At 51.0% G+C, this 20,759-nt stretch overlaps 1 protein-coding gene across 2 annotated transcripts in view; it reads right to left on the reverse strand.

The window, feature by feature from the left end:
- ZNF423 (zinc finger protein 423) overlaps positions 1 to 20,759 on the reverse strand; it is a 333,279-nt gene that overhangs the window by 218,820 nt on the left and 93,700 nt on the right. For both annotated transcript variants that reach the window (XM_053906076.1, XM_053906078.1), the window contains exon 3: positions 582 to 782. In XM_053906076.1, the coding sequence (XP_053762051.1) occupies positions 582 to 782 (201 nt within the window). The remainder of the gene's footprint in view (positions 1 to 581; positions 783 to 20,759) is intronic.

Genomic DNA, 20,759 nt, shown 5'->3' on the forward strand with positions numbered 1-20,759 from the left:
TGAGGCTGCCACAACACAGGAACCAGGGCCACGGTCTTGGCTGACTACAGGTTTGACAGGACAGATCCCAGCCACCCCCGTCCTCCTCAGAGAAGCAGGAGGCCGAGCAAAGAGGTGGAGCTAGATGCCTTTCTGCCTGTGCAGACATTCTGCCTATTGGCCTTTGAAATTCTCCCTGTCCCATACAAGCCCTGCCTCAGAGCACACTCCTTCACGCAGCTTTCCACACTTAAGCTACTTAACTTTGCACTAACAACCTCTTAATTGCTGGGTTTCTAAAAGGCCTTCCAGAAATCCAGGGTGCAGGCCCCACCCACTCATGGCCCATATTCTATAGACTGCAGTTTGGGGAAGCAGAGACAGGGTGTCTCCACCAAATTCCTGCCTGCCAGAAAGCTGTTGCTTTTATTTTTAATTTTATTTAAAAGGCGGATACAGGGTACCCAAGGCACCACAATAAAATGACATTAACTGTAAAATTACATTATTAATTCTTTAATCTCACTCGAGGCTTCAAGCTGTTGCTATGTCCAATTATCCGTATAACCACCTGTCAGAATCCCAGTGTTATTTAGCATTACCTCCAGGACAGCGGTGGGCCCGGTGGTCCGTCAGGTCCGCCAGACACTCAAAGTCCTGCTGACAGTGATCGCAGGTGTAAATTGACTCCTCCTCCACGTCTTCATCGTCCTCATTTCTCTCCTCTTGACTTGTCACGCTGTTCCTGTCTTCCAGCGCACGGCTGGTTTTCCGATCACACTCCGGCTCTCCTTCCAGGCCTCCTGCCAACAGGAAGAATACAGTCCATGTCAGCTGACGGGGCCTTGGGAAGGGGTCTTAAAAGGATCGCCCAGCATTTATTAAGATACGTTTAATTACTCTACCTCCCAGGGTCCATTATTCTTGACACCTCTCAGTATATTAATATATGGGGGTTTTTTGTAGCATGTGGTGCCATAATTCTCAACTAGATTCTTTAATTCTTGGTGCAAATCTTCTAGGGGGACGTCCTGTCATCTTCCTCTGTGCACGGATGCTGGGGGTCATGACCTGTCGCAGAGGTGAAGATGCCTTAGCGTTTTGTCTCCTGAAAACCCAATTCTCTTATACACTCCTCCAGAGCCTTCATCAGCTGCTCCTAACGCGCCTGAGCTTTTAGTCTCTCCCAAAGCCTTGCAATTTAAAGCAGGAGAGATCCCTTAGCCAAGTTCACCTTCCACACAGCATGCCTCCCAATGCGGGGATAGTGGCTCAGTTCTTTGCAAAGAGGTCCTGATTCTGGAATCAAGGAAGCACATGTGTTTGTGAGACCACAGATAGTCAAATCACAAGCTAAAATGTATCTGAGCCCTCACCCGTGCCCCAGGATAGGCCTAGACAGTGAGAACCAGCTTTGGAATCACCAACCAATGTCTTTACTTATTTATTTTTTTATGTTTATATTTTGAGAGAGACAGAGAACATTTTCACACACAAGCGGGGGAGGGGCAGAGAGGGGGCAGGGAACAGAGGATCCAAAGCAGGGTCCTCACTGACAGCAGACAGCCCGATGAGGGGCTCAAACCTGGGAACAGCGAGATCGTCACCTGAGCCGAAGTCGAACACTCAGCTGACTGAGCCACCTAGGTGCCCCCCCGGCCAATTTCTTTAAAATAAACTGCCTATTCTGCACTTAGCACTGTGCAAATGGCTAAACTGTACGGAAAAGTGAGTTAATGATCATGATAATGTGATGGGTTTCATTTCCTGTAGTGCCACACTTTTTCAAAGCCCTAACTCCATATGCATAGCCCCATTTCACAGTCTCTCCCATCCTACAGCTAAAAGGGGGCTCAAGCAATCATGTGGTCCTGCCCACAGACAAGGACAGGCTTTTTATCCCCATGTCATAGGTATGGCATCTGGCCTCCAGCCAGGGGGGCGCAAAATCCCCAGCACCCTACAGATGTTTAACTCCTAGACATCCTAACTCCTGTGTAGTGCACTTCCCCGCACAGCCAGGGAAAATGGAGCACGGCCTCAATCTGAGAGATTAATAGGGCACATCAAGAACTTGTAAATCAAAGTGCAAAAAAAGCATGGTAAATATAACACACAGAATGTATCAGTAATCTCAATAAGTGTCAGTGGATTAAACTTCCTCCTTCAAAAAAAAAAAAAAAAAAAAAAAAAAAAAACTTCCTCCTTCAAGTACAAAGACTCGAACTGGAAAATCAAAGCATGTGTTATCCCTTCCACGGTCTGTCCTGGAAAACAATCTACCCATCCAGAAACTAGCACCGATTTGAATTAAAGAGAGAAATCTCTGTTATGTGTAAAGACATTGATGCAAACACATACGCAGATGCAAAGATGTGCGTGTGCCCGCATGGGTGCACACGTGCATGTAGCATATAACACTGCAGTTACAGAGAAAGCCTTCAGCACACAACCTTTAAACCCCCGAGGACTAGTCGCCAAAGCCAGAAAGAGAAACGAAGCAAAGAATGCATTCGATTCGAGGTGGAAGCCACAGTCCTATAAATATTTCAATTTAGAACCAGATAATGTTATAAGGGCTCTATTTCTCCCATCTGCACAAAATGCGCACTTCCAAAAGCACCCGACATCAAGAACCTGTGAACACAAATCAGCTCATTGGAGAGCCAGCTGCCGCCTTCCGTGGCAGGGAACGTGGCCTGACACGCTGCTCGCAACTGCTCGGAGGCAGTAAAAATCAATGTTTCCATTTGTGGCCCATCAAAACATCTCTCTTCTTACCAATTAAGGGATGTACAATTTTTAGGTTCTTTTATTATCAGAACATGCCAACTCCCGGCAATACAGAAATCCCATTAAAAGCCAGGCAGCATATTTATCTCAGGAAATCTGATCGGCCGCTGCGGTGGCAACAAGAAATAGAAAGCAAAGAAATGAAAAATATCATTTGGAGCCTTCAATATTATAAGTCATCACACAACCACAGTTACACAGTCAAGCGCCCGTCTCTGAAATTCCTAGTTTACAGTCTCTTTCCTTAAAAAAAAATCTTCTGAAGGGGGGGAAAAAGAGAACTATCACTCGAGCTTTATCTATCACACCAACTCTCCAGATAGTTAAGTTACATTCGGCACCACACTTGTGCTACTTTACTTAACACACAATTTAATAGACATATTTAATTTTGCCATATTTACTTGGCAGCACTTTCCATAATAGCTCATCTAATCCACAACTGGAGCCACAAACATTACAATGCATTTGATCTCTTTAAATCTGGTACATCCTGTCGACTCAGTAGTAGATAAATCAGAATGTCAACTCTTAGGTTTTTATAAGGCAAAAACCCATAAAGTCATCCAAGAGTATAAATCTGTTTTAAGGAACTGTCACCTCCCCTGCCACTGTCTACTAATGGAAAGGCAAGGTGGCCACTCACAAAGGGGCAGGGGAGGGGAGGCGGGAAGAGGTGGGGGGCCCCATCCCCTGACGTCCCACGGGGTCACAAGGGCCAGCCAGCCTGCCCCTCAGGAAGCCAGAGAGGAAAGATGACGGCCTGAAGAAGTTGGGGAGCAGGACCCCCCCTGAAGACCCAGTCCTGAAGGGGCCCTCTGCTGTGTCAGCAGATTCAGGACCTCAAAACAGGAAGCCCTCCATCCGGCTTGGGCTTTACTCCCTGTAAGACACTTTCATTGCCCGCAGTCTCTGAACCTCACACTAGGGGAAAAGAGTAAATGATGCTATTTTTCCACGTGCAGATGAGGAAACAGAGGCTCTGAGGGGTCATCCAAAGCCATGCAGGGGATTGAACCTACAAGTTCTCGTGTTAAGCAGCACACCCTTCCCCCAGACCCAGGGCCTGTCAGAGCCCTAAGCTCTCTAAGGCGCAGGAGGGGAAGAGAACAGAGAGCTCTGAGGGGCCCCGGCCTCTCTGGAGCACTCTTGGGGTCTCCTCATTCCCGGGCACTCTCAGTGCAGCTACTCAGGAAGCCCTGGGGATCGAATGAATGGGCCTTCCCTCCTCCACTGACCCAGCTCTAGCTGGTCAGGGATGGCCCTGCCTATCCCGTGTCCTGTCTCCATCCAGTCCCGGAGGCCCCGTGAGTCCTTGCCTGAGCGAGCAAGGAGAAGGCAGAGCTCAGAGGCCACCACTAGCCCTGGGTCCCCAACCCAAGCGCTGCCTTAAGTTTCTGACACTGTGATCTCAGTGTCTGCACCTGAACTACAGGTGACCCACTGGTCACTCCAACCAGCCCGGCTGGAGGAAGCAAAGTCAGCAGGCCAAGGAGTGCATTCTTCTCCAGGGAGCCCTCGGGGGGCTGGGAAGGACTTCTAGGAAACGGGCCCTGGAGCCTATCCTCCTGGGGGCCACCTGGAGCAATCAGAAGCCATGCTGGGAAGGCCCTGGCTGAGCTGAGCAGTTGTGAATAGGGCCCTCTCCCTGAGGATCACCGAGCTCTGGACTCTCCTCCTGTTGACAAAGCTCCCCACCTCCCCAGCCTCACACACCCCTCTGGACAATTCATAGCCTAGTTGTTTTCAGATGTGCGCACCTGCCTTTTGGCCAGAAGTCCAAGAGCAGCTAGCGTTTACAGAGCACTTGCTGCGTGCCAGAAACCTTCTGGAAGGACACTGGTGCAAAGCAAGGCCACCAGCGGTAGGTTTCAAATACAGTTGGTTCTGACTCTCTAACAGCTCTGCTACACGGTCTCCCCACAGTAGACACTCCATGAAAACGATGTTGAGGAATCTGTAAACCCTTCAAAATCCCATGTGGGGTCCTTGTCCCAGCCCCGAAGGTCCAGGAAAAGTTCTTCTGGCCTCGCCGACTTATCACTTATGTCACGGCCACACAGACCTTCTTTCAAGCCCTCGAACTGCAAGTTTGTTCTGCCAAGGGCTTCATGCTCCCGTTCCCACGTGACTCTTCCCCTGCCTAACAGGTGTCCCCGCGACCCCGAGCACCAATGTCACATGGGTGACACTCCTTCCCCATAGGGCCCTTCCCTTTGCCACCAGTGTGCTTGGCACAATGTTCACTCATGCTTTTGTAGGTTAATTTTTTTTTTTTTAATTTTAATGCTTATTTATGTTTGAGAAAGAAAGAGAGAGAGAGGGAGAGAGAGAGACAGGGCACAAGCAGGGAAAGGGCAGAGAGAGAGAGAGGAAGACACAGAATCAGAATCCAAAGCAGGCTCCAGGCTCTGAGCTATCAGCACAAAGCCCGACACGGGGCTCGAACTCACGAACCGTGAGATCATGACCTGAGCCAAAGTTGGACACTTAACTGACTGAGCCACCCAGCGCCCCTGTAGGTTAACTTTTTTCCTCCCTGCGGCTCCCCGCATTTTCACACAGACATCAGCAACACCTTGCATCCCATGTGCTCTTCTGTATTGAGACCCCACACTCACCCATCAAGAAGAGGGGTCTAGGGGCACCTGAGTGGCTCAGTTGGTTTAAGAGTCCTATGGTCTCACAGTTCGTGAGTTCAAGCCCTGCATCGGGCTCTGTGCTGACAGCTCAGAGCCTGGAGCCTGCTTTGGATTCTGTGTCTCCTGCTTTGGATTCTGTGTCTCCTTCTCTCTCTGTCCCTCCCCCAATGGTGCGCCCTTACTCGCTCTCTCTCTCTCTCAAAAATAAATAAACATTATAAAAATTAAAAAAAAAAAAAAAAAAAAAGAAGAGGGGTCTAATTCCTGTCCACAATGGCCCTGTTGGGCTGGCTGGCTGCAGTAATTCCCTTGATATTAGAATGTAATGGAAGGAGCTCCTGAGTGGCTCAGTCGGCTGAGCGTGATTTCAGCTCAGGTCATGATCCCAGAGTCATGGGATCGAGCCCCACATCAGGCTCTGTGCTGATTGTGGAACCTGCTTAAGGGTCTCTCATTCTCCCTCTACTCCTTCTCTCCAACTCATATGCTCACTCTCTCTCTCTCTCTCTCTCTCTCTCTCTCTCAAATAAGAAATAAAGAGAATGCAATGGAAGAATGTTCTGGGATATCTGAGGCTAGTTCAGAAGGACTGCACTTCCACAGGGTCTCCTGATCTCTTGGGACACTACCAGGTAGAACCCAGCTGCTATACCATGGGAAGCCCATGCCAGAGAGAGAATGCAGGTGCTCCAGTGGACAGCCCCAGTGGAGCTCCCAGCTGCCAGCCATGGAGAGCACCAGCTTGGACATCCAACCCCGATGAGCCTTCAGAAGCCAGCAGACTCAACTCACTTGGCAACTACACAAGAAATGCCAAGTGAGACCACCAACCGACTCCACTCAGCCCACAGAGCTGTGTGAAATAGGAATGGTTGCTTTAGGCCACTGAGTTTGGGGGTGGTTTGTCACAGAGCAATAGACAGCTGGAATGTTCCCCTACCAGACCACAAGCTCCATGAGGGCAGGAGCTCGGTCGGTGCTCAGTACTGTCTCCCCAGCCCCTGGTACAGACAGACACATGGCAGGGGGCTCAGTGAACGTTCAATGAATGAACAAATTGGTTTCAAAGAAACATGTCTCTGAACATCAATATGGCGATGATAAGTATTATTAGGTTGAACCACATGAAGTTGCCATCTTCCTAAGTCAAAGAAGTAAACTATTGTCCACCTCAAATGGTTCCACCTAAAATACGATGGGGCCACTCTGTCCTGCCAGCTTCTTCCTCACCTAGACTGGTGGACCCCGCGAGACCACATCTGTATACCTCATAGTCCCTGAGCCCAAGATATGGGTTTGGGGAACTTTCTATGAGCAAAGAGAGGCAGTAACAAAACCCTGTGGATTCACTACTGTTCATTAGAAAGCAAAAATAAAACCTTTTTTAAAAAAAGGTGGGGGGGAGGGGGGGACCCTGGCTGGCTCAGTTGGTAAAACGTGTGACTCTTGATCTCGGAATTATGGGTTTGAGCCCCACACTGGGTGTGGAGATTACTCTAAAAACTAAACTAAAAGCTTTAAAAAAAAGAAAGAAAAGGAAGAAAGTGGTGAATTGTCCCACCCCAGGCCTAAGCAGCCTCACTGAGCCATTGCCCATGAGAAAGGACTTTCAAGGTGATTACACATGAGGGACAGCGGGCCCTGCAGAAAGGGTGTGCAGCAAGAGACGCTTGGCAAGAAAAGTGGCCTCACATCCTTTTGAGGGAAGAGGTGGCTGAAACCTAGCCAGGGATGCAGGGAGGTGACCCCGCCCACCCCCGCGCCCGCCCCCACACCCTGACTGATACCACAGCGGGAGCACTTGCTGGCACTGTTCTATGTTCACAGCCCATGCCCTCCTCACGGTCACCCTGTGCAAAAGGTACAGTTGATGTCCCCACTCTGCGGATGGGGAGGCCAAGGCTCAGGACTACACACGAGCTGTAACACTGGGAAGCGCAGAGGCTGAACTCAAACCCAGGTCTCCTGACTACAGATCTCGACTCTTAACCACTGCATGGGAAGGCAAAAGGGGAATGTCTGTGAAAGAAAGGGCTGAGCAAGGGACAGCTGGCTGAGCCCAGTGCCAGGAAAAAGGGAGAGGGGATCAGCCCCGGGGTGGGGGAGGCTGCCCCACAGGCTGCCAGGTCTGGGAACTGAGCATTTCCTACCTTCTCAGCGAGGCTTCTGGAGCTCATGAGTCAGGGCTGGCGGGGCCTCACCACTCCCAAGGGCCAGCTGAGACAGGCTTAGTCTGAGAACACCAGTGAGGGTCTCCTCCCTCTGGCCCCGGCCCCCAGCCAGCAGGAGAGCCAGCAGGGACCTCAGTGAGAAGGCTGTCCCTTCTCTTCCTGGGAGGGACCATGGGGATCAGCCAGCAGGGAGCCCTGGGCACCCCTCAGAACCGACCCAGGACCACCGGGGGTCCCACTTCTGGGGCCCCAGTGCTGAGGACCTGCCCAGGGGAGGCAGGAAGCCAGGAGACGCCCCATAAGCCCAGGATAGACAGAACAAGGGCAGAGCTTGAAAGGCGAGAGATACACCAGGGCCAATGATCACACACATTGATTCATTCTTCATTCCTCCAACAAATATGTACTGAGGATCTACTTAGTGCCAGGCGTAATATACACTGATTTGCTAAAACATACAGGGTGCTCCGTGGTCTCATTCACCTTGAGAGCCTCAAAGCCCCTACAAGGCCCATACAGAAGGATGCTCAACAAATTCGGGGCTGGTGAATGAGTGAATAGATGAGGCAATGAATGTCAAAAGGGAGGCGTAAGTGGCAAGTGGCAGCAGCCTCAGCCAGCGTCGGTTAGGGACCCAGGTCCCAGTCTTAGCGCCAGTACACCCACCACGCCCCCTGAGTGACCTTGAGCAAGTCCCTTCCCCTGTCTGACACTGATTCCTTATTGTCTGTAAAGAGCCTCATCGTGACAGCTGTGACAGGTGGGGGCGAGGCTCCCCCCGAATGGACGGCCATGGATGTAAGGACTGTGCACCCGGCTAGACACGAGATCCACGTGAGGCCAGGAGCCCTGCGGGTGGAGCCCAGAGGCAGCTGCGGCCCCGCAGGCGGGAAGAGGCAAGGGTGCAGGGGAGCAGAGAGCAAAGTGAAAGCCAGGAACGGTGCCGGGGGACAGTGGGGATGCAGCCAAGCCAGCCCCTGGAGGGCCGGGGTCTGGGGAACGCCTCCCCCACTCCTCATCTCCTCTCCCCAGCAGACTTGGATGGGAGGCGGCCACATCCACCTCCGCAGAAATCAGAAGCACCAGACAGTGAACTCTAGGCGCGTCCAGGGCTGGACTGGAGAGCCCGGCTGTACGGGAAGCTCGGGGAACGGCAGTGCACAGGAGTCCAGAGGGGCTGACGGAGCCAAGTTGCTGCAATAAAGGCGGTCATCAAGCAACGACACGCACCAGCAGCAGACAGCTGGAGTCACGTTCCAGGGACTGTCAGGATGACAGACAAAGAACGGAAAAGAATCTCAGACCGTGGAGCCAGCCTGTCTGGGTTCCAATCCGCATGCCACCACTTAACAGCTGGGGGACCTTGGACGAGTCACTTACCCTCTCTGAGAAAAACTGTAGAAAGTTAAAGTATTTTAACGAGGTAATAATAAGCCCGATACCTAGCCTGCAGGCCTTTTTGAGAAAAGCATAACCACAATGACTATCTTATTTCTGCTGTTATCACTCATTCAAACCAATGCGTGCAGCATCGTGACTTCCACAAGAGTTGGAGATACTGTTCCACAAAGCAAGCTCTAGCGGACCCTCACAGGCTCCTGAGGATGGAGAATGTCCATGCACTATGCCTACCTGAAGGCACGAAAATGTCCATACAGACAAGAAAATCCCCTGGACCAGGAGAAGAAAGTCCTGGGCTCAAGTCCAGGCTCCCCCCTTCCACGCCCTGTGACCCTGACTAAGTGACAAGCCCACCTCCTCCAGGAAACAGCGCGACCTCTGTCGGGGGGTCTGTCTCGGCCAAGCCCCCGGGGCAGACGGTGTAGACATGCTTACTTTATAGCTCACAAGCCAGTTTTCCTGCGCTCTCCCCCTGAATGTAGTCGGGGGGCTCCCCATAGAATTCATAGCCAAGAAGGTGTCTACCATTTCCAAAGCGTTTTTCCTAGAGCGGCGTTTTTCTTTAATAGAGAACGCATACTCTGTCCTAACAGACTGCCTATTTCCTAAAAAAAGGGTTTTACTAGCAGCGTGTTCCCGAGGGCCAGAGTGGGAGGGAGCACTTCCAGAACCTGGGCGCTAGGTCAAACCCCTGGCTTAACCTCAGCTCGGCGTCTGGGCTCTGCCTATAGAGAAGGACACGGCTCTGTGAGCACTTTCGCATGCACGCCTGGGCTGGTGGTATGGAGGACGGGAGGGGCCGGGCCGGGGCTGGGCAAGGAGCCTGCCAACCCCAATTAGACACTCTGCTTGTGCATCCATTGCTGGCCCCAAATTCCACGAGGCAGCCACTATTTATCTTCAGATTTAAAATATCTGCAGTGCAGGCAGCAGGGTAACATTTAACACTCAGCCTAAAGGGTCCCCTTGGCAGCAGACCTGTAGGCAAATATTTTAACACATAATTTGCTGTCCAAGTTCCGTTTCTTAAATAAGGAAACAACTTCCGGATGGCTGGGGGGAGGGGGGCGGGGGTGCCTGTTGCTCCCCTGTCAGCGCTGACGGCTCTGTGAATGGAATCGCAAAGCCATGGTCAGTCAGCCGCTGAACTTGACCTGGGCTGCATCACACAAACCTCACTAGGATGCTCCGCCCTGGCTGATGATCCAGGACGGGGTACAGGGTCTCCCTCTCCACAGGCCCACGGCTGACCGCAGAAATGACTGAATCTTCCAGAGGATGTCTCTTTAGTTGTCAGGAATTCTAGAACTGAGCCCAAAATGATAAGCAGCATAGAGGATGGCAATCCCTTCCGTCAGACCAGACCTTCTAATTCATTTGTACCCCTTACCCATGGCCCCACAGGGGAGATGTTACCATTACACCTATTTTACAGAGGTCAAAACTGAGGCTCAAACAGGTGACACAGCTTACCCACTCTCCCCATCACTCAGCCCATGAATGGACCAAAGCTCACAACTCCAGTGCCCTCTACTGTCCTACAAATGAGTAGGTCAGGTGGGGAGGCTGGGACAGACAGACACCCACCCAAGGGGGTGGCCCCTGCTCAAATCCTCTACATGGTCACCATATGGAAAAGTGAGGCCTGGTACAGATACATCAGCTGACTTTTTTTTTTTTTTTAAGTTTATTTATTTATTTATTTTGTTTAAAAAAATTTTTTTTAATGTTTATTTATTTTTGAAAGGGACAGAGTGCAAGCTGGGGAGGGCAGAGAGAGAAGGCAACACAGAATCTGGAGCAGGCTCCAGGCTCTGAGCTGTCAGCACAGAGCCAGACGCAGGGCTTGAACCTACGAACTGTGAGATCATGACCTGAGCTGACGTTAGACACTTAACCAACTTAGCCACCCAGGTGCCCCATTGTTTATTTATTTATTTTGAGAGACAGACAGACAGACAGAAAGAGAATACACACACACACACACACACACACACACACACACACACGAGAAGGGCAGAAAGAAAGAATCCCAAACAGGCTCTGCATGGTCAGCTCGGAGCCCAACTCAGGGCTCAAACTTGCAAACCCTGAGATCATGACCTGAGCTGAAATCAAGAGTCAGATGCCCAACCGACTGAACCACTCAGGTGTCCCTGACTTTCTTTTTCAAAGAACGAAATCCAGGGGCACCTGGGTGGCTTAGTCAGTTAAATGTCCGACTCTTGACTTCAGCTCAGGTCATGATCTCACAGTTCTTGGGTTCAAGCCCCACATCGGACTCTGTGCTGACCGTGTGGAGCCTGCTTAGGATTCTCTCTCCCTCTCTCTGTGTCTCTCCCCTGCTCACACACACACACACACACACACACACTCACTCTCTCTCTCTCTCTCTCTCTCTTGCTCTCTCTCTCTCTCTCAAAATAAATTAAAGAAGGAAATCCATATTTTTTTGTGAAATCTCTGGGTTTTTAAATGCTGATTTCAAGTTTTAAGAAGTACAACAGAAACAAAACAATAGACCTTGGAGGACTGGATGCGGGGGTGGGGGCCAGGGTGGGGAAGGGGGGTCCTTGCCATGAAGCACGCCCAGCAGGAACCATAGACACACTGAGCCCAGGGCAATCTGCTCGTTCCTCACCAGACAGAAAGGTTAGCTGGGCAGTGATAGAAGTATGAAAGTGTCCCTTCTTTGGAAACTTAGAACCTGCGTTCAAGTCCACTCCTGTGTGACCTCGACTGCTTACATTTCTGGGCCTCTCTTACCTCACCTAGAAAATGAGGATGATATCACCTCCCCCTGCTCAGGCCACCCCAGGTCCCTGCCACCTGGGCCCCAAGAGCTGGAACACAAATGCTCCACACATCAAGTCAGTCAACAAACACTTCCTGAGTACCTACTACGTGTCAGCGGCTATTCTAGGTGCTACACACACGTCAAAGAACAAAAGCAGAGCTGTTTAACAGGGCGAGGCTGACATTCCATCACAAGCACCTTGCCCTTTACGGGGAAATGCCTACAGAACGGATGCACGACTACCCTCCCGGAGGGTGTTCAACTGCTGAGCCCAACCCCAGAGGCAGAGAGAGAGGCCGCGGATGCCCCCCTGCCCCAACCCCCAACTACAATGGGTAAGGAAGGAGCAGAAAGAAAAGGTGGTAGGGAAGGAGGGAACGAGAGAGGGGTGGAGCAGGAAGGGGAGAAAAAGCAATCACAAACACCCTCACCGAAAGGGGGAAAAAATTATATTTTTGCAGCGAGTCGTTAACGGTGTCACTCCTCTGAGTCTCACCATCTTAATAAAATGGATCTCGCCGCATGCAGTAATGAAGAGCAGTCGGACAAAGCCACCCTGGAACCATGAAAATTGTGTGCTGCTACCTCCTCGTGACCTCCTGAGGCTGTGACCACTCTGCCCTCTCCTTGCTGTCACATTTTGTCTCTGACGGCCGTTGGGAGGGAGGGGATGGAGAAGTGGGGCCAGAGGTAGGCAGAGGAGGGAGGGCGGCAGGGCAGCATGGGGAGCTCGGTAAACCCAGCTAATTTGTGGCCAGCACCGTGGCCTGGCGTTCCTAATTGCTCCCGAGCCTGGAGCGGGACTCAAGGCAGGGATGCTGGGGCACAAATCACCCCCTGGGGGCCGCGGCAGAAAGAGGAGCCCCTTGTGGGGGAGGGGAGGGGGCAGGGAAAGGCTGTGTACCCCAAAGCCAGGACCAGCGGCCAGGCTGAGCAAGTGACTCAGGGTCAAAGACAAAATCACAAGCGGTACAGACAGAGCCCAGAGCCCTGGGGCCACACTGAGGTCACTGGGGGATCCCAGCAAGTCGCACCCTCCCTGGACCAAAGCTGCCCTCATCTGTAAGCTAAGGCATGGACCGTGGAGCAGTCATTTTCAAAACAGCACACCTTAGTGACTCATCACTGTGCCAGGGACAGACCTGAGGGCAGAACTCTGACGCAATCAAAGAAGCCCGCTCTTTCCGCCTTGGACCCGGGGACCCCACAGAACGGTGCTCTCTGGGAGGAGTCCCACTGTAAAACCAGAACATGTGCAAAAAGTTCACCCAGTGATTCCTCCTCACTGTCCACGTCCCAACTCAGTGAACCTTCACCCCCATGCGACCAGCCACCCATAAGCTCGGGGCGCTCCCTGGGCACCTCCCCTTCCTGCTCTGGTCACAGCAGCCATGGCCCTTTCGTTGCAGGCCATCTGACCGTCTCCTGTGCCAGTGAGCAGACCCCAAGCGGGCAGGGCCAACACCAGTCTTGCTCATCTTGCTCCCCCTTCCCCCACCCAGCACCCAGCACAGGGGCCGGCACATGGCAGGCGTTCAATAAATATTTGTGGAGTGGACACACCTGGAAAGGCCCTTCCTAATCTCACCCTCAGAGATCCAGCCACAGGTCTGTGCATCTCTGGGGAGGGTTGAAAACGGGCACAAAGCCAGGAACAGGCCCCTGATCCTACCCACCGGCCCAGAATGCAGGGGGCAGCAAGGATTCCCTTCCCTTGTTCTTCAGGAGCTGCCCTCCCAGGCTCCCAGGCTCCCAGGCTGCTATTGTAACCCAGAAGCTGCTGCTCCCCTCCCCAGTGACCCTCCCACTCCAAGCCTCCCATCCGGCCCCGGGAGGCCAGGAGCCACAGTGGAAAGGCTGTGGAAAGCCTTTAAAAATTAACAAGTTTCTGGGCATGGAGACAGCCTGGTGTGCAGTGCGTTCCAGGGAATACTGAAGTAGCGCCTGGAGAACAGGGAGCGTGTCTGATGGAGTGGTTCTCACCATGTTGTTGCTACTGAGGGAGAAGCCAAATGGTGGCAATGCTCGGCTGGCAAGCAGCAGGTTCCCACTGAACCCCCCGTTCAGGCCCCCCACTCCTCCAGGGGCCCATGCGAGCAGTGGGCTTCTTCAGGAGACCAGTGGGTCCCTCCCCGCTTAACCTCATCCACTTGCTAAGGCCTGCCAGCTTTCCACGGATCTCCCTCGGGCCCACAAAAGGGTATCAAGTGCCACAAGTGGGCTGCAAGACATTCCAGAAGTCTCCAGGAAAACCGGATCCTAAGACAGCTGATAGAACAAAGCCAGGGGCCCACACAACACGTTTGAGGGGCCTCAGCATGAATATAGCTAACCCTCAGGCAGGGAGTCCCCCCGACTCAGGAGACGGATTTAAGCGGGCAGTGCACTGGGCCCACACCCGCCAGGGAGAGCGAGGCCTGCCTGGTGCCTGGGACTCGCAGAGAAACCTTCCCACACAATGAGGAACGGAGACCTGGAGAGAATTAACCACAGAGCAAAGGTCAAGTGGGCAGCGCAAAGGAAACTTCCAGACCCACCCCAGGGGCCCGGCTGGCTCCTCCGCCATGGCCAATATCCGCGTGATCTATATGCACACGCACACCCGCACCCCGTCACCACCCCCCGCTCCTCCTCAAACTGTCACTTAACTCGGATTTCAAACTGCTTGCGATGTTCTTTAGTCAACATGAAGCAGAAACCTTTTATTAAATGCTGCTAATTTTTTATTGATCACACTGTGAATCATTTCATTTTCCATTACCGCAAATGTCTCCTATCAGGGCTCCACGATTACGCCGCTTTATTCCGTCTCCAGCAACTTGTCACTTTTTATCAGTTTTCAGTTTCAGTATTGCTCGAAAATTAGCAAGCGGGCTCTCTGTATCATTACTGCTTTTGTTTAAAAAAAAAATTTTCCATACAGGAAAGGTTATTATACTTGGAATAAATATACATGAATCAAATTCCAATGAAATTCCTCCCTGACTCTAACCAATTTTAGCATTAGCTTTTATAATTTTTTTAGCTTTATTTCCACGGGAAGACTGTTCATAATTATTGCTCGTGCTCTCCCAAAACACTTATGTTACTAAAGTGTGAAATGTCTTCTAACACAAAGACAGATCTCTGGGAAGTAATTACAGAAATGCATTCAGGGGCAATAATTCTATATTAGCCGTCAGCAGCAGACATCCTCTGAAAGGCACTTGTTATGAAGGAATTATTTGTGTTACCACTGAAGGCATGGCAGGCAAGCCCAAACTGAAAGGCTGCGTCGGACCAGAAACATGGGCTTCCTCATCAAGGGTCAAATTAAGTTTAAATCATTACCTTGAAGCCAAGCAAACGCATACCTGACTGTCTATTGTGGAGACGTTTTTGAGACGCACTCAAGCACAACGTGGTCTTCCCGTTCCCAGCGTGGTGCAATTACCCTGAGTCTCAAAAGGATTCTGCCAGGAGCTTGTCACAATAGGGAGAGAGGAGGTGGCAGGGCGTCTATTAAATGCTAACTCATGTCACCAAACAGAATTTTCAAGAATTATAAATTGCTGAGATGCCTCGCAGCTGACCCCCTCGCGTTAAGAAGAGCCCAGAATATTATCAGGAAAGTGCAAGAATTTGCATCAAAGGCAGGAAAGGACTTTCTGTGGGGAGCCCAAGGGGCTGTAGCTGAGGAGACAGGGACCCAGTGGACTATCCCTCGCCCCGTGGAAGGTACAAGTAGGGGTCTGGGCAGCAATACCGGCTCCATCTGGGGCAGAGAAACAGCCTACGATAAGGACAGGTGGAAGCAGCAGTGGAGGGGACTAAGGAGATGCCTCCATTGTCTGAGTTTTGTCCCTAAATCTCAGCATGACCTTGGGCCAGTCCAGTCACCTCCCCTCTCTGAGCCTCAGTTTCCCCACCTGTAACAACATCCTGCATCGACATTGTGTGGGGGGTATTAGATGAACAACTGGAAACAAAGAAGGTGCAGCATGGGGAGCCTGGGTGGCTCAGTGGGTTAAGCTCAGCTCATGATCTCATGGTTCGTAAGTTTGAGCCTTGCATTAGGTTCAGTGCTGACGGTACTGGAGCTTGCTTGGGATTTTCTCTCTCCCTCTCTCTCTCTGCCCCTCCCCTGTTCTCTCTCTCTCTTTCTCTCTCTCTCTCTCTCTCTCTCTCTAAAAATAAATAAATGAACTTTAAAAAATTTCTGATTAAAAAAACAAAGAAGATGCAGCATTAGCCCCTCCTGTTCCAGGCGAGATGCTCCCACCTGTAAAATGGCAGGGTTGATTCTAGGAGCCATTGAAGGAACCACCTGGCCTCTGAGAGCTGGGAGAAAGCTTCAGGAGAAGAGCAGAGTATCTCCCCAGGTTCAGTGGGTCCCAGGGACACATCAGGGGATGTACGGAGACCCTTACAAGCCTCCGTTTCCCACCTCTAAAAAGCTCACGCAGATCACTGTCCTGGGTGGTACTCATAGATCAAACAGTCAGACAGAGACATGGGGCTCTTTAATCTGCTCACTTACCGTTGTTTCCAGAGACTGGTACTTTCTAGGGCAGCGCAGGGCAAAAGGCCACTTGCTCTCATGGCACAGGGCCAGGCTACCCTGGGCAGTGCCAGCAGTTAGCCATTCCACCCCAGACCACGCACGCTTACCTTCCCAGAGGCAGCCTTCCCATCACCCTTTGGGGCTCACTGGGGGCTGGCCCCACCCCCAAGCTCCAGGATCAGGCCCATGGACCCAGACCTGGCCAATCAAGGATGGACACGTGACCCAAGAGGGGCTACTGAGACAACACAATGTGACAGAATCTTCTATAACCACAGGGAAAGAAGTTACCCAAAGTGACAGCGGAGACAGCAGAGCTGATGGATGGACGGGAAGGGGACAAAAGGTGTGTGAGCCATGCCCTTTGACCCACTCATTCCACATCAAGGTTTCTATGCTAGAAACTTCTGTATCTAAGTTCACTGTGAGGATAGCCACCTCAGAATGATTTATAGCAGCTGAAAGAATTAGACAGCATCTACATTTCCATGGAGGAGATGGAAAAAGTGTAGAACATTCATGGAGTGGACTCCATGCCACAATTGAAACTGTGAAGAGATGTGTTTCCCTCTCTCTCTATCCCTCTTTTACTCGCACTCTGTTTCTCTCTCTCAAAGATAAATTAACATTAAAAAAAATTTTTTAGACCTGTGAAGAGGGCCACGTGTATCAACAAGGATTAATCTTCCAAACATGATGTCAAGAGAAAGAAAAAAACGAGATGCTAAAGATAAACTATGGTAATACCATAAAATACAGCAATGTTCATAGAAAGTTTAAAATGTGAGCCAACAGCATCTATGCATCATTTACCTGTATTTCAAGAAGAAAAACATGCAGGGAAGTGGTAAATGGCCAAGCCCCGGATGGAGGGAAAAGACTAATGGGGAGCCCCGCTGGGGACTGGTGTCTGTCCCCCAAACAGAAGGGTACATTCCAGGTGGTCATTATTATCTTTTACATACCCGTAATACTGTATAATTAAAAAAAAAACTATTGCTGGGGCACCTGAGTGTCTCAGTTGGTTAAGCGTCTGACTCTGGATTTTGGCTCAGGTCATGATCCCAGGGCCATGGGATTGAGCCCTGCATCGGGCTCCGCACTGACCATATGGAACATGCTTTGGACTCTCTCTCTCCCCCTCTTTCTGCCCCTCGCCCGCTTGCAAGCACACGCTCGCTCTCTCTTTCTCAAAATAAATAAATAAACTTTAAAAAAAAACTATTGCTGAACCACTAAAAACTTTTAAGTGCTAAAAAAATTTTAAAGGACAGATATGGTGAATGGGTTGGAGAATTTTAGGCAGAGAAGCCTCCTGAGAAAGGAGTCGATGCCATCCACAGTTTTTGCAGAATCTAACATCCAAGTGATTGTTTCCAGGTCACGTGGCAAGTCAGTGCCAGAGCTGCAGCTGGTCCTCAGGTCTGTTGGTCTGTTGGTCCTACCTCAGCCCTCTGCTCCTTCCCTACACTCAGTGTGATGAGGGGGTGGAGGGAGTTTCCAGCTTGAGCAAATAAATGGCATGTAAGGACTTGGTTGTACTGGGGCAGGAATTTCTGTCTTGCTCCCTGTGGAATCCCAGCACCTAGACCAGTGCCTGGCACACAGTAGGTGCTCAACAACTATTTGCCAAGTGAATGAATGAATGAATGAATGAGACTGGGATGAATGAAAGTCATGCACAACCATTCCTTAAAGTAGACCCTCTTGGACAAGACCCCTTTATGGGGTAACAACAAGTTAGTCATTTTTAAACAAATAAAGATTTTCCACCTTCATGTCAAAAAAAAAAAAAAAATCAGTGCTCCAACTCTGACTTCTCACCAATTTTCTGACCCTCCTATGGGTAGGCTGAGATTGTGAGTCACGGCTGAGTCTGGAAAACCACCTTTGGGGAGATGAGAATGGAAAACAGTCTAATTTAAGGAGGAGGCAGGTACTGCCTAAAATGCATCCCTGGCCCCCTTCCATGAGCACACATCGAATGGAAAAAATTACTCGAAGTCTCTCTATAGGAGAGCGTCTGATGGCTGGGCCGACCAAAAGGAGCGGGTTGCTAAGAAATCACACCAGGCAATGTCAGATGATCACTGCCACAGTCAAGATATGGTCAGGGTCAGAGTTCAAAACAGTTTCTGGAAATCTTTCCAGCAAAGCCCCTTTTCTGTGCAGGAAGAAGAGAAAAAGAAGCCATCTTGTCGGGAATCCACTGTGACCTCTACCCTATGAGGTAGGTACTATTACCAGCCTCAGTTACAGATGGGAAAACTGAGGCCCAGAGAGGGGAAGGTCACACAGCTAGAGGGGGGCAGAGCAGGGATTCCGATTTCCAAGAGTCAGGTGCTCCATTTGAGCATAGACAGTCTTTCCTGGGATACTGGCTTCTGAGCTCCTCTGGGTTCAGCGCTCTAGTGTTTTTTGCACTAGAACAGTGCAAGTCTATGCCACGGCTTGGCCACAGCCTGCAGCCTTTCCACACGGACGGTGCCGAATTTCCATAGGGTCCAGGTGCTGCTGTCCAAGTTCCATGGCATTAAATTAAGAGATGAGGGGGCACCTGGGTGACTCAGTCAGTTAAGCGTCCAACTTCGGCTCAGGGCATGATCTCACGGTTCGTGAGTTCGAGCCCTGCATCGGGCTCTGTCAGCACAGAGCCCACTTGCTTTGGACCCTCTGTCTCCCTCTCTCTGCCCCTTCCCCACTCCTTCTCTCTCTCTCTCTCTCTCTCTCTCTCTGTCTGTCTCACACACACACACACACACACACACACACACACACACACACTAAAAAATTTTAATTAAAAAAAAATTAAGAGACAAGGCAGGTGGATTGTCACCTCCTTTTTAAGCCAAGGCACAGCCCAGCAGGGTGACCAGTAGCAGTTAGATCCACCAAAGGCACGGGCCCCAGGGAGTGGGGTCCCACAGAGACCCCAAGGTGGAGGAAGGAAAGACCAGGGCAGCCCAGAGATGCCTAAGCCAGGACTCTGCCCAGACTTTGAACAGGAACCCATACTTCCTGACCTTGGGGCTAATGCCAGGCAGGTAAGCAGCCCAGCCAGTGTTCCCACCTGGCTTTCTCCCCAGAACTGTGTCTGTATTTCCAAGCATCTTTCCTTCCCATAAAAATGAAGCTTTGCTCTTATTTCTGATTACAAAACCAACTACAACTGATGTGAAAGATACAAGTCATACAGACAAGCATTAAAAAAAACAGTAAAAATCACCTGAAATCTCACCACCCGAGGTCCACGCCGGGACCACTCTGATGAACAGGGTGTGCCATTCACAGACAGACACAGCGATCACCCTGTAAGAATGGGATCCCGAGCCGCACACCGATGTGTAACCTTGTACACTGTGCCCCACAGACCCCTGTGCTGCGGCCTTCTCTTCCAGGAATCGTCTTCAGAGTCTGCCTCTCCAGCTTCATCTAGGGGGAACTACTCAGGTTCCCAGCCTCGTTAAATACCAAGTCCCAGTAACTGAACCGGGGAGAAGAGGGGAGTTTGCTTAGAAAAGACTTCCTTGCTCTGCAAATGGGTTCACCGTACCAGTCGGCGTTAAAGGATTCTTACGAGTGTGCAAAGATTCCTGGATGTGCATGTCAAAGGGCCACCTGGGTTGGCATCACCTGGAGGGAGGGCCTGTTAAAATGCAGATGGCACTGTCTGGGTGGCTCAGTCAGTTAAGCGTCCGACTTTGGCTCAGGTCATGGTCTCCCAGTTCGTGAGCTCGAGCCCCGCATCAAGCTCTGCCTGAGCTGAGCACAGACCCTGCTTCGGATCCTATGTCTCCCTGTCTCTCTGCCCTGTGTCGCTTGCAATCTCTCTCTCTATCTCTCTCTCTCTCTCAAAAATAAAATTAACATTTTTTTTAAAAGTAAAAAAAATGCAGATGACATATACCAGCAGCCACTCTCTGAATATGGGGCTCAGAAATCTGTATTTCAAGAGCCTCAGTATGTCTGTCGCTAAGTACCATCCAAGTATATTTAAAATAGAATCGAAATAATAATGATTCTCCAACATAATTTCTCTATCACCACGCTAGACCAGAAGGCTGACAGTGACTCCCAACGAAAAGAACTTGCTTTATGCATCAGCCACGGAGTCAGGTCTGCAGGACGCCATGTTCCCCAGCACTGGGCCTTCTCTCTGAAACCTTCCAGGCCCAGCACTTCCCGCCGCACCTGTGCAGGGGAACAGGGGCGTGTGGTGGGCGGTGTGGCCAGCCAAGCTTGAAGGGAAGGATGCCCTCAGCCCGTGACCCTGCAGAGGGGCCCGAGAGCCCCAGCCGGCTGTCACTCACACGTACGCACACGTACGCACACACACGCATGCTCTATGGCTCAGGGGGAGTCCGGCAGCCGGACCCTCTTCCTCACACCCACTGATCCCAGGGAAAGACTAGGAAATTCCTACTCTGGGAATT

The sequence above is a fragment of the Panthera pardus genome, unplaced genomic scaffold, assembly GCF_024362965.1.
Source record: "Panthera pardus isolate Hobbes unplaced genomic scaffold, ASM2436296v1 HiC_scaffold_18, whole genome shotgun sequence".
Lineage (NCBI taxonomy): Eukaryota > Metazoa > Chordata > Mammalia > Carnivora > Felidae > Panthera > Panthera pardus.